Source organism: Schistocerca americana, chromosome 3 (assembly GCF_021461395.2).
Source record: "Schistocerca americana isolate TAMUIC-IGC-003095 chromosome 3, iqSchAmer2.1, whole genome shotgun sequence".
Taxonomy (NCBI): domain Eukaryota; kingdom Metazoa; phylum Arthropoda; class Insecta; order Orthoptera; family Acrididae; genus Schistocerca; species Schistocerca americana.
The window spans coordinates 772,000,184-772,014,819 of NC_060121.1; the positions used below are offsets into that span (position 1 = coordinate 772,000,184).

The window sequence follows — 14,636 nt, forward strand, 5'->3', positions numbered from 1 at the left end:
CTGTCGCACCATGACAGGGATTTAGACGAGGGTGTCGAGACGAGGGAAGGTGAAGTGGGCCTGGTTGTGGGAGTAAGTGGCATACATTTTTAGGTGGAAGATGGAACGGGCGGTGAGGGAGACCTGTTGGAGGGTGTGAGGGCGCTGGAAAGGGTGGAAGTTTTGCAGGACAATGGTGAGGAACCTGATGATGTCCTCAGCAGTGTGTGTGTAGGGGGGGGGGGGGGGGGGGGGAAGAAGGGAATTGCCAGGAGGGGTGGGGGCGTCCAAAGGACGGACAGGGACGGTGAGTTCAGGAGTGGTTGGAGGGGGTCTTGTTTGTATTTTTCTTAATTCAGTTTTATATGTGCTGCAAACTCAATAAATTTTGCCCTGCACCTCAGATATTGTCAAAGCATCTATGTTATGATTGATCGCACATGACGGTCTCAGCGGCACGTGCTATTTTTGTAATTGGCGTTACTGAAATCCTACAAACACCTATGTAAAGCTTACATATCCAAAAAAACGAACATTATTCTCTGTTCCCCACTTCATATTTCAGTTTGGCTACACTCTACGGACACACATAACCTCAAAACTCATGCAACTAGTGTCGCCAAAGTTAGAACATGCCGAAAGTGTTTAGTTTCACCAAAAAGTTCCACAAATGCGCGACGTGCATGTGCAGTGGCCAGTAGCACAATTGCCTGCAACTTAGTGTCATCGTGTAAATTAGGCTTAAACACTTTTGGCATGTTCCAACTTTGGCGACACTAGTTGCATGAGTTTTGAGGTTATGTGTGTTTGTATTGTGTAGGTAAACTGAAATATGCAGTGAGGAACAGAGAATAATGTTCGCCTTTTGGATATCTACGCATTGCATATGTGTTTTTGGGATTTTAGTGATGCTGATTACAAAAATAAGTAATATATTGCTGCTCATGAGTCCTTCAAGTGCGATCATAACGTATATGAGCTGCAGGGCAAAATTTATTGAATTAGAAGCACATATACAACTAAATTAAGAAAAATGCAAGCAAATGTAATTCTTGCTGTGGAAATACCCTCATCTACAAGACTAAAATCCCATCGTTCGAGTTGGCTGACTTTTTTTTTTTTTTTTTTTTTTTTGGAAATATTGTTGACAGGAGGCAAGGCTACAAAAATCAAGAAGCTGCATTCTTTATTCAATATTCATCTATTTAAAATGTCGCAGCAGTGCTCCCCATTCACGTATGTTTGAACTTTGAAATATTGCCACTGTACAGATCTATCTTCAAGAGAGTAGTTTGCAAACCATTCTATTTTTAATGTGACCTGTTCGAATAATTACTGCTGTTAATGTTAATAATTATTACTGTTAATGTTAATAATTATTGGTGTTAATGAAAAAGAGCCATCGCCAACTAAATCCGCATGTTATAGAATGTCGAGTGTTCTCGATTGTAATGCACGCAATGCGACATGTAATTTCAGTTCTGGCGAAGTGCGTCATGCATTACAGTATCTTTATTCCCTATCACATAATTAACTTTATTTAGAAGAAACATGAACAGTTCAGGTGACATTCTAAGATAATTAAAAGAACTTCTTGTGTCTTCCGTTACAAATTATTTCAGCAAGAATGCTGAGCAACCGAGCTGACGTCATTTTATTTATTTATTTTATTATCCATCTTTAGGCATTAAAAATGCAATTGATGTCGTCATTTGTGTACATATACAGTTTACATAACTAACAGAAATGGTGTAATATATTGTAGATCATTATTGTCTAATAAGATACAAAAATTTGTCCTTGATGCTGCACAAGGTATTTGCATTATATTTACATGTATAAGTGTAATCTAAGTGAAACTATATTAGTACCGGTACTTAAAATCTTTAGTGCACATTATAAACTATTCTATTGTGTAAGAAGCTTTTTCTCTAAGCCATTTCTTTGTGACGCTTTTAAACTCATTCAGTGACACATTATGTGCCTCTATTGGCAACATGTTAAATAGTTTTACTCCCATGATGTACCTGTAACTATCTTGAGTTTTCTTTAGTCTAGCAACTGGGATGTCAATTTGCTGTTTTATATGTGTGTCATGGTGATGGATAGATTGTCATAGTTCGTGACTGTGTTGGTTTTCTTTTGTGTGTATCAGACATCTTAGTATAAAAAGGGCTGCAACTGTAAGTATTTTTAGATTTTTGAAATATGGTCTACAAGACTCATTATTTGCCAAATGAAAACTTGTTTTGCTGCGGGTGAGTTTCCCCACAACAAAGTGGCATATGTTAAATGGGTGTGGAAAAGGGCATAGTATACATTGAGTAATAACTTACCACTAACACATGACCCTAGTTTACCCAACAAATATGTCACACGTGCTAACTTAGTACAAATATAATCGGTATGACTCTTCCACGACAATTTTGAGTCAAGATGGATCCCAAGTAGTTTAGATGAGACACAATCAATCTTATCACTCTTAACACACAAGCTAAAGAGAATATTTACACTTTTATCATGATTTATATGCAAGTCATTGTGTTGAACCACTTGATGGCTGCTCTGAGATGAGCCTCACTTTCCTCGTTTAATTTTCCTAAATCTTTCCCTGCTGTAACAAAAGTTGTGTTATCTGCATAGAGTGTGGATTTACATAACATGGTGCTGGGCAAGTCATTTACATATATTATAAAAAGTAAAGGTCCAAACACAGAGCCTTGTGGTACACCCTGCAAGATATCCAAGACATTTGACCTCATATTGCTAAAATGCACAATTTATTTTCTGTCGCTCAGATAGGATCTGATCAGAAATAGTTCTGAGCCTCTAATACCATAGCAGTGCAGTTTTTCTAGTTGTATCCTGTGACAGAGAGTCAAATGCCTTGCTGAGGTCCACAAGAATGCCATTAACTGATAATGCTGATTTTTCTTCATCCAGTCACGAATCGAAACACGTTTCTTATTTTTTTCTTATGCAACGATTCCACGCAACAAGTTTTAACTCCATCCCAACTCATGCAACATGCACCTGCCAAAACTTTCATTTCAGACACGACTCTGGAACCCACAAAACGACGAAACTGCAGTGTATACTGGTTTCGCCGTGTCGACAGTCAAATATAAAACCATTTGTGTGCAACTCATTCCACGCAACAAGTGGCGCAACCCAGTGCCGTCGTGTAAACTAGGCTTTAGATTCGTTTGAGCGGTTGCTAGTGAGCTCACACACATGCGCAGTTGAGTTGCATATGAGTAGTACCTTCTCCCGATTCTGGCTACAGAAGTATGGCAGTATAAGCAATAGCAGCAAGCAGCCAGATGCTATACGCAAAAATTTTACTGGTGCGCCTAAGCTGTGAGATTCAATATGCGCAACAGGCTTAGAGTGGGGATAAACTGGGCTATTTGGCCCGGGCGGCAATTTCAGGGAGGAAAAAGACCGTGTTTCACAAAGCGCCTAGCATCCAGCGCACGTTGCTCTATCGATTATTCATATAATTTTGAAACGCATCTTTGTTGGTTTTTGAACAACTTCTAAGTTCATTTCTGAATGAATCATAAGTTGATTTTTGAAAACATGCATAGTGCACGTGATGTCTCTGCCAGAGGAATCACTGTCACATCTAGAAATAAACTTTCTGGCAGACAAAAGGGGATGGGGCTATACGGGCTGAGCGGAATAATGCCAAACGGGTGTATGCCAATTGTTGTTTATGTGGGTTGACTGGGTTTGCAAATTATCAGCGTTGTTATAATTACTAGTGAAACCCATAGATCTAGACTACCAGAGTGGAAATAAACGACTAACAGGAATAACAGGTAACGATGATTACATATTATCTTCTCCGTGTATCCAAGAAGATGAAATTTTGACAGAAAATTTTTAACCAGACCGCTACAATAGTAAGGGCAAGTTCTATTCTGAGAGCATCGCGGAAAACGCGTTGTACGAACACGGAGAATAAATGATGGATAACTAAATCGGTGATTGTGGCAGGGTTAGTGAAGTTAACCGGAGAATAAGTTTTGACACTGGCAGGAATAGTTACAGAATTAGTGATGACAAGATTGTTAGAACGAGGAAGAAAACGAAACGGGGACTCTCACAAATTATGGAAGAATGTGACGATTCCAAATTTATATAAAAATTTCGTACTAACACTTTTCGATCTCATGCTTCAGAAGCTAGAGAGTTTGGATGAAATGTGAAACTGTTTCCTAACGTAAAACTTTTTGCTTGTAGTAGGCCAAATAGGCATTTGATCTTGGTACTTCGTGAATTATATTCTGTCGCGTTATAAAAATGACTATTTGTCCCAAAACAGTCTCATTTGTTTGGTGTGTGTAACAACTGCTGCAATATTAGGCAGGCCTATTCCGTTTTATCTAGCAGACAATGACAAAATATACGTAATCAGATCGAGAAACCACACCAGTCTCGGGTACTATTTGTATTGAACAGCTTTTCTAGTTTTAGATAACGACATTTCGTTTTTTCATGTAGCAAAACTTTGATGGGGTAATAGATTCTTCCCCAGAAAGGAAAGTATGCCATATAAAGCAGTGGCAAGATAAAAGAGAAAAAAAATGCTAGGACTTAAAGATAGAAGAAATGTGTACTGTCTATCTTGTCTTTACTGGTTTTATGTATCCTACATTTAATTTTACGTCACACAAAACCGCAAGTTACTAGCTAATAGGCAGTAAAGACTGCAAATTTTTTGGAGAGTTCCTGTTCTTCCGGTTACCAATAATCCCATCCACTATTAATTGCGAGTTTTTTTTTTTTTATTGCACGTTTGAATTCCACAGACCGAAATACAAAGACGTGCGATGGAAGAATGCTGTGTGAAGAGGCGTGGCACTGCACTTTGGCACTTATGACCAAATAACATGTCTTACGTTCACTCGAACATATATGTTTTATGTATCAGACTCTTCAGAAAAATGCGCGCTAAAAAATGAAGATATTCTTGAAAGGTCGATTTTCTACATTTTTGGCGTCCTGATTCAAACGTTCGAGGGAGGGGGAGCACCACTATCTAATATTGCCCCGGTTCGGTAATATCCTAGATCCGGACCCGATGCACAGAGCAGTCTGAGTTATAGTGGGGAGCCGGCCGGTGTAGCCGAGTGGTTCTAGGCCCTTCAGTCTGGAACCGTGCGACCGCTACGGTCGCAAGTTCGAATCCTGCCTCGGGCATGGATGTGTGTGATGTCATTAGGTTAGTTAGGTTTAAGTGGTTCTAAGTCTAGAAGACTGATGATCTCAGAAGTTAAGTCCCATAGTGCTCAGAGCTATTTGAACCATTTGTAGTGGGGAGGTGGTAGTCTCCATGTGACCCGTGTTAACATTAAGTGATTTTGCTCTTTCATTTTCGTTTATTGCTTTCATATCAAATGAAAACAAAAGTGATTTCTGTGGCCGGGAGCTATCAAGGGAATTAAAATACATTCACATAATTACAGGGTGTTTCAAAAACGACCGGTATTTTTGAAACGGCAATAAAAACTAAACGAGCAGCGATAGAAATACACCGTTTGTTGCAATATGCTTGGGACAACCGTACATTTTCAGGCGGACAAACTTTCGAAATACAGTAGTTACAATTTTCAACAACAGATGGCGCTACAAGTGATGTGAAAGATATAGAAGACAAGGCAGTCTGTACGTCGTCTTTCTGCTGTAAGCGTGTGCTGTTCACAACGTGCAAGTGTGCTGTAGACAACATGCTTTATTCCTTAGAACAGAGGATTTTTCTGGTGTTGGAATTCCACTGCCTAGAACACAGTGTTGTTGCAACAAGACGAAGTTTTCAACGGAGGTTTAATGTAACCAAAGGACCGAAAAGTGATACAATAAAGGATCTGTTTGAAAAATTTCAACGGACTGGGAACGTGACGGATGAACGTGCTGGAAAGGTAGGGCGACCGCGTACGGCAACCACAGAGGGCAACGCGCAGCTAGTGCAGCAGGTGATTCAACAGTGGCCTCGGGTTTCCGTTCGCCATGTTGCAGCTGCGGTCCAAATGACGCCAACGTCCGCGTATCGTCTCATGCGCCAGAGTTTACACCTCTATCCATACAAAATTCAAATGCGGCAACCCCTCAGCGCCGCTACTATTGCTGCACGAGAGACATTCGCTAACGATAGAGTGCACAGGATTGATGACGGCGATATGCATGTGGGCAGCATTTGGTTTACTGACGAAGCTTATTTTTACCTGGACGGCTTCGTCAATAAACAGAACTGGCGCATATGGGGAACCGAAAAGCCCCATGTTGCAGTCCCATCGTCCCTGCATCCTCAAAAAGTACTGGTCTGGGCCGCCATTTCTTCCAAAGGAATCATTGGCCCATTTTTCAGATCCGAAACGATTATTGCATCACGCTATCTGGACATTCTTCGTGAATTTGTGGCGGTACAAACTGCCTTAGATGACACTGCGAACACCTCGTGGTTTATGCAAGATGGTGCCCGGCCACATCGCACGGCCGATGTCTTTAATTTCCTGAATGAATATTTCGATGATCGTGTGATTGCTTTGGGCTATCCGAAACATACAGGAGGCGGCGTGGATTGGCCTCCCTATTCGCCAGACATGAACCCCTGTGACTTCTTTCTGTGGGGACACTTGAAAGACCAGGTGTACCGCCAGAATCCAGAAACAATTGAACAGCTGAAGCAGTACATCTCATCTGCATGTGAAGCCATTCCGCCAGACACGTTGTCAAAGGTTTCGGGTAATTTCATTCAGAGACTACGCCATATTATTGCTACGCATGGTGGATATGTGGAAAATATCGTACTACAGAGTTTCCCAGACCGCAGCGCCATCTGTTGTTGAAAATTGTAACTACTGTAATTTCGAAAGTTTGTCTGGCTGAAAATGTACTGTTGTCCCAAGCATATTGCAACAAACGGTGTATTTCTATCGCTGCTCGTTTAGTTTTTATTGCCGTTTCAAATATACAGGTCATTTTTGAAACACCCTGTACGTAAGTATAAAATATGTTACTAGTTGCAGATTTTATTTCCGCCTTTCTGACGGTCAAGCATTAATTGCCTTGCAGAACAATGAAGTTATTTTTGTCAGTTTGTTAAAGAAATTTGACTTTTATTAATCTTTTCTACTGAGACAGTGTGTTTAATTTCACACTGTTGGCTAGTTTCAACTGTGCTGCAAGTGCACGTTTTCATCTTCTAGCACGTATGGCATTATGCCATAATATAAACCAAACATGAGGTAATACAGTACGGTACTGGTGCTCCAAGAAAATTTACATCTGAATCTGGACATAAAGTGCACTTTAAGCCGAATTATGCATTTTAGTATGGTTCACCAAACTCCCATGCTCTTGGAGCATCCTCTAACGTCTTGTTTCTCTTGTGACAATGTAAGATCTTTTAATGATTTACTCGTACGAATGTATGGGCTTCCTGCGTCATTGTAGCTGTGCAAGCGCAGCGACGCATGTTATCTGGCTCAGGTCATGGAAAAATATTCTGAATGGTTGTTTGAAAAGTGTTACTTTCAAAGTAAATTTCCTTTTACGCAAGATGAACTCTGTGCTCGAATGTATGTTGAATTTCTTAAATCACACAGCGTTTGACTCTCATTCAAAAATCAACTCTGAGGATGACCATTTAGAATAATTTCGAGCCCAGAAGACCAGACATTTACGTAATCGTCAAAAATTTTACTGGCACATTTGTGTGATATACCTTAAAGCGTAACGTGCGCAAAAAATACCAAATTTATGTGTGAAAGCTTAGCTTCTCTTGCAGCTTATTAATCTTAGAGAACAATATTACATGTGAAAGCTTTTCTTTTCTTGTAGCAACACTATGTATATTAATTTAAACCATTATCTTTTCTATTTGTGTGTTCGCACTACTTAACAGTTATGTTGCGATTGGCTGACTACATCTCGTGTCCTATGCTCTGAATATCTGCTGTCGTCAGCTGGCGAGATCGTTTGACATGAGGTAAGACTGGCTTACACCCCTGTTCATGTTGCTGCATATCAGACATCTTTCCAAAACGCGTTTTTTTCCCCCGAGTTTCGTTTTCTAAAGTGCCGGGAAATTTTACGCCAGTGTATAAAAACACAACCACTGAAAGCTTAATAAGTTTTACAGTTCCGAGGGAAAGTAAACTGCTACTTAACACAGAAAAAGTGTATTTTCATCTGGGAGAAAGTGTATTTTTTAACTGGGAATTTTTTTTCCTCTTCCACAAATACACCCTGAATACAGTAACATTTTCACAATGTTATACAGCTGCAAACTCAAGAAGTATATTTGCACCTCGGATGTTATCTTTACATATTTTTCTGTTTGTGTTGAAAATAATTTGAGTGTACCACCTTGTGTGTTTAGTGCACTACATTTTTCAACAGAAATTGGGTGGAAGAGGGGAAGGTGTGTGTGTGTGTGTGTGTGTGTGTGTGTGTGTGTGTGTGTGTGTGTGTAAGAGAATGATAGTTACAGGGTGTGTACGAACAATAATCTTTAAGAGGCAACTTAACTGATATATATGTACAGTTCAATAAATTAGCTTTTATTTTCTTACAAATATTTCAATCACAGCAAATACTTATTCTGTATTACAACAAAATTACAGGTAACATTTTCACTTCACACTTATAATAAAAAATACACGAATTACATTTTTTTAAAAATAAGTTACACACTGCTTTTGAAAAGGAGAGGATATGGAGCATGTACTTCAAATTCCAGAGAGAGTGATTCATTTTACTTTCTATGCTGGAACACTAATAAAATTCTCTGCAATATATAAAGATTTTCTTCCACTTAAGAAAAATTGATATACTATAGGACCAGTCAATTACTCTGTAACTATTGATAAAAAAGTGGAAACAACAATACTGCAACTACATGTACACTCAACAGATCTAAAAGTTTTTAAAAAATAACAGAAATACTGCTACCCAAAACAGACTGTCATAATATAAATTACAGACAGACTTTTGGAGTGCTGCTGTATAAATTCATCTGATAAAAAGATATGTTAAAAGTATCACAATGACAGAAGCAATTCAGGAAAATATCTCACATTCATAAGGAACACTCAAAAATCATAACACTAAGCACAGCAGCAATAACTATCAAGTATTTTTCCACGAGTATTTACATATTTACAATCTTTTTTAATATTCAATCTACTAAAACATTCAATCTTATAGAAATTGGAAAAATACTAATTTCTATCTTTTTTTTGCAACACATCACATTCAGTTTATTATTCATATTGTCCAAATTTCACTGAAAGGGAAAAGGTTTATTTCTTACTTAAGCATAATTTGTTGCAGCATATACGGCACAACAAATTTTTAAGTACTTTATTGGGTTCTAGATTACAACTGCTGCAAGTTACAAAAATCATCATGTAATACAATTTGTATTCAGAATACTGAATTTTGTCAAAAAGTCCTGAAATAAAAAATAATTATTTTGGTATAAATATTTCTAGTTTTGTAAATTAATTGTCCCCACTTATACAATTAGTGGGCAAATATTACAAAATAAAGATCAGATATTAAAAGGACACAACATACCCATGAAATAGAGCAGTATGTGTTACGAGAGATCATCCTGTGAAATCATCTCGAAGTCATCACTGTCTGAAGATGAGGAGGAACACTGATCAGAGGGTTTCACAGAAGAAACATTAGACTGCTGCCGAGGAGTTTGGGCACTGGCTTCTTGAGCTGAAGCTGCACCTGTGCCTATCACAGTAGAAATTAAGCTCTGTCCCATCGCAGTAATATCTGCAATGTTTCTCGCCACAGCCTGCACAGCAGTTGATGTCAAGATATCACTCAGGCCTCCACTCACAGTGGCCTTGCTTGGATGACCTGCAGTCTTGTCTGCTTCGGCAGCATCAAAGCTAAGACCCTGCACAAAGTCCTTTTCTTCTTCTTCAGAGCTGTCACCATTGAAGTGTGAACTCTGAAAATGAATTTCTCCAATGTCATCCTCATCTGTGTCTGAATGTTCAATTTCTAGTTCTTGTTTTGTGCGCAAATCACCACCGTTAGTTCCATGCTGTGATGGTGGTGCTGACAAATCGAAGTCACTGATGTCGAGACCATCTGTACTTCCCTCCTCGTGGGATGGCATTGCATTCATTCCAGTTACAAAAGAAGTCTGTGTCACCAACGAATCTGGGGCTACACAAATGAACAGTCAATTAAACATGATGAAAAAGTACTCAGTTTACATAGAAATTACTAATTAAACAGATAATCTGCATACAACTTTAAAAGCATCTACTGTTAAAATAAGTATACAGAAATATATTTGCATAGTATGTCTGTAGAATTTTGCTTCCCATATAATTATTTTCCATCAAAGATAATGTCATATTGTAAAATGACATGAGGGCCTATCAGGATAGTAAGGCAGCATTCCAATATTGAAGCTGATGATGGCTACATAATCTCATTGTCTCAGCTAGCAATGGTACAGGATATGGAACACATTGAGGTCACAAGACTGCCCACCATATTCATCTATAAACACTTCCATTGAAGGCACATCTACTGACCTGTCCTAACTGGCAACAAATGTACTGAGAAAAGCACTGCTTCACATAAGCAGTTCCCTCCTGATTCTCTGATGTGAGCCATTAAAATTAAATCTTAAATTACTATCAATGAAGAGCCTCAGCTCTCTTCCACTCAACTCTTGATATCCAATCATATGAAGAATGTTACATACATACATTTTAAGGAATTATAGGGGCAGGTGTAAAGACAGTAAATTTGACAGTTACCTGCCCCAGTGGTAATAAGTACCCTTATGACTGCTACCTACAATACTGATCAAAACATTGGTAAAATAAGTAATGATAATAAATGACAAACATTTGTTTATCATTTTCCATTGCGATGTGATCTACAAACTATAAGAAATTTATGGGAAAAATTGCACAGATTTCACACTGCACTGCATTTGAAAATGGTCTTTGTACAAACATGGAGTCTTGTAAAAAACTGACATCAGGAGATGGTGGATATTTGAAAATATCTGAGTGAAGATTACCCTGTCAGTTAAAAATCACTACTAGCTCCATTCTGAATGAGTACAATCAACAGTGACTGCTTGCTGTTCTTATTTTCAGTAAGAAATTACTTTAAGTGTAAGTGAGTTTTGCATGTCAACATAATGGCTAGCACGAAATCCTGAACATTCACAGAATCAATGGAACCTGATGGAATGCAAGGTGTATGTTAGAAACAGAGGGACCAGAAATGTCTAGTACAAGCACATCAAGATTATGAAAGTACTTTAGAGGAATTCTGTGATCAGTAGAACTGAAGGGCACTTCACACACTTCTTCCTGCATTCTTTGTTTCTGAAGTTTCTGTTGTATAATGAAGCTTAAATGTCTGCATAGTACTGAGCTATCATTTAGTAGACTGCTGTGCACAGAGTAATCTAGAATTTCTGCAACGTTTTTGCTGTATGCTCTGTTAATACTGGTCTTAACTGATAATGATTCACAAGTATTATCATTCTAAAATTCAGGGTAGCATAGTGAATGTGTGTTATTTTATAAATTTGTATAGGCTGCTTATATGGTACACAACACTAGAAATCTTCTCCGACATTAACGGTGACAATGTGCGTAAATTTTGTTGGGGATATGATGTAACTGACAGATGAAATACACATGACTGATATAAATAAGTGATTAAAACTCGTCAATAAATCTTTTTTCACTGGCTGTTAAATTTCAGTTCAATCCCCGGACTAAGGTGAGGCAGTAAGCGGAAAGTGGGAGTGCATGTTTTGTTAAGATCAGCCAGTAACAGATGTTTTTCTTGAAACTGTAATTTGATCCTGTTTTCCAGCAGAAACATAGAGTGCGAGGGGGGCCAAAGTAAATGAAATAGTTCAACATTTCCTCAGAGAATATAATCATGCTGACCTGTTGGATCATTACCACTCATCTCTAGTTCAAGTCCAAACTCCTCTGGAATAATAGAATCATCCTGCTGTTCATCTTCAACTGGTTCTCCTGCTTGCTGTAGCAGTGCCAAATTTTCCCCCGTCTGCTCCGGCAAGTAATCTTCTACTTCACTGTCTGTATCTAAAAGTAGTAATATTTCACTTAAGTACACAATTACTAATTTGATGAGTGCCAACATGATTCTGCCAGCACTGGTAATAATGCAAATACAAGGATTCATATATCTCTCTCTCTCTCTCTCTCTCTCTCTCGCACACGCACACACCAAGTGTATACTTATGTTTTATCTACATGCTTGTCTATTCCCATATGCCTCAACTATACAGTGTGCAGACCTGTTCAGTGAAAATAATTCCCAGAAAGTTTAACGGAGGTAGGCATTCCTGCAAGAAACACGAGTTAAATAAGAGAGAGACATTCGCCTTGTGTGTGGGGGAAAAAGAGAACCAGTGGAAAAATACTCCTATCAGAGCACAAAAAAGGCAAATATGTTCTTGTTTAAAACACACTGCCTCTTTATAACTTCATCTGCATCTTTAAAAATTTTCCCAAATATTATGGCATGCAAACATGTTGCAATTCTCTACAACTCACCTCTCATTCCTACAAGCGCCCCTAACTACAAGTCGTTCACAGCCACTAGGTCATCCCTATAAGTCGCTCATACCCATCCACTCCCACTTGGCCTCTCTCACTTATTCATCCCAACTCGCTGTCATCATATCTTCGTGTGTCTCTCACTGTCATATCTCTCTCTCTTGCTCTCTTTTATTGCTACTACCATGTCATTCATTCCTTCCCATTGCTGCTGTCACTTCTGTCACTTCTCATGCCACTATCTCTCTCTTCCTCCCTATCATTGTCATAGACTCTGTCTCTCATTACTACTGGCTCTCACACACTTCCACTTCCTCCTCCTCTTTACTCCTTTCCCATTGGCACTGTCTCCTTCACTTTCTTCCTAACACTGTTCCGTCTCTATCAACTATGTTCCACTGCCACTGTGTCCCTCGCCATTGTCTCCTTCACTCTTTCTATAACAACTACTGTCCACCATCTTCCAGTATTTATTACTTTTCCATCTCATTCCCACTGCCACTGGTCCTCCTCTCTCAGCATACAAAATGTGTGATTTTTTTTTTTTGCATGTCCAAATTTAAAAACTTATCCAAAAAGGTGCTGGGAAAGTAGAATGAGGCAGCTGGTACCACTTTTTTCAGTCAGAGTCTTAACAGGAGTATATTCGCCTTTTTTTATGCTCTGATAGGAGCATTTTTCCACTGGTTCTCTTCTTTTCCCTACCACAGCAGGGCAAGTCATTCATGTGTGAAGAACTTTATGGCTTAGTAAAATATTGATAGTTTACTTACGTGAAACTGAAATAGCACAAAACTAATTTTACACCTCTGGCTGAACTTTACTGCATAAAAAGTTTGCATGTGCTTCAGTACTAGAACTGGGGTTCCCAAAACCCTTCTGTATTATCGAGTCAGTTTACAGCTTGCTATGTCACTTTATGAACGCTCTGCTGCGAATGTCGTAGCCAATGCGAGCGTTAAACGTGTTTGTAACAAGTTATTCTATGAATTTTTATTCCATTTGTTGCGAACTGTCACGGGTGGTGGTGGTGGTGGTGGTGGTGGTGGTGGTGGTAAGTGACTTGGAACCGACAGAGGATGACAAAACCTCACACTTGCTGAAAGAACTCACAAAAGCCAAGTACCACAGGTTCTTCTGGTAAAGGATGTCATAATCAGAGAGGAATTCTTGAAGTGGCACCAGCAAATTGACGAAATGCAACAGAAAAGAGTTGGAAGAAAGAGGTATGACTGACTGCCGAATGTGGACAATGTGACAGTTAAAGAAGACCACAATGAGCTTGCCTCTCTCAGATATCAGGTAGTTAAGGGAGAGGGACAGCAGCGCATGCAAGCCAGAAATATCACACCCAGTGCAAAAGGGATAGCAGCCATGAACACTGACCTCAGATGTTAGAAAGTAATAGAGAATGATGAAGAGGAGGTGTATCAATCTCTGGCACCAAGCCCCGCCAACAGACAAACACACAAGGAAGAATGGACTTCAACTCTAACTTATGTCACAACCATCAAATGACAACCTAGCATGTGGATAACTTAGGAACAACCAACACCTCCGCCAAGCATGATGCCCCAAAGCAAAATACAAAGGAGAAAAACATGCTGATATGTTTTCGGTGTGTGCATCTTGCTGGACACATTTACACTATTGCTGAGAGAGAGAGAGAGAGAGAGAGAGAGAGAGCGAGAGAAGACAAGTGTTTGATGGTTGTTGCACTATACGACGTCAACCGCACAATAGTTCTATTCTGGCCAGTCAACTGCACACAATTATAGTCTACCTGAAGCCCGTCACTGAACCCTGGATGAGGTTGCTCCTCAGCACACCGTCACCTAGATGCTGAATTCAGGAAAACTAATTCAGGCGACCACCTACAGAGGTGAGACTGCCGCACATGAAAATCTTCCGGAGACAAGTCACCAGGACGTCACAAAATCTCACTGACATCATTGACTGCCAACTTGTCTGGGCACTAATCATTTGAGAGGCTCCTTTTTCTGTAATGTTGGATGCTTATTGTCGTCAGCTAAGAAAGCTATGTTCTGCAAT

General features: G+C 39.3%; 1 protein-coding gene across 1 annotated transcript in view; it reads right to left on the reverse strand.

Annotated features, from left to right (window-relative positions):
• Positions 1-8,528: 8,528 nt before the first annotated feature.
• LOC124606957 (reticulophagy regulator 3-like) overlaps positions 8,529-14,636 on the reverse strand; it is a 31,122-nt gene continuing 25,014 nt past the window's right edge. Inside the window, exons 5-6 of the mRNA XM_047139095.1 lie at positions 11,946-12,107; positions 8,529-10,182 (exon numbers count right to left, since the gene is read on the reverse strand). Of these exons, the coding sequence (XP_046995051.1) occupies positions 9,590-10,182; positions 11,946-12,107 (755 nt within the window). The 3' untranslated portion in view covers positions 8,529-9,589. The remainder of the gene's footprint in view (positions 10,183-11,945; positions 12,108-14,636) is intronic.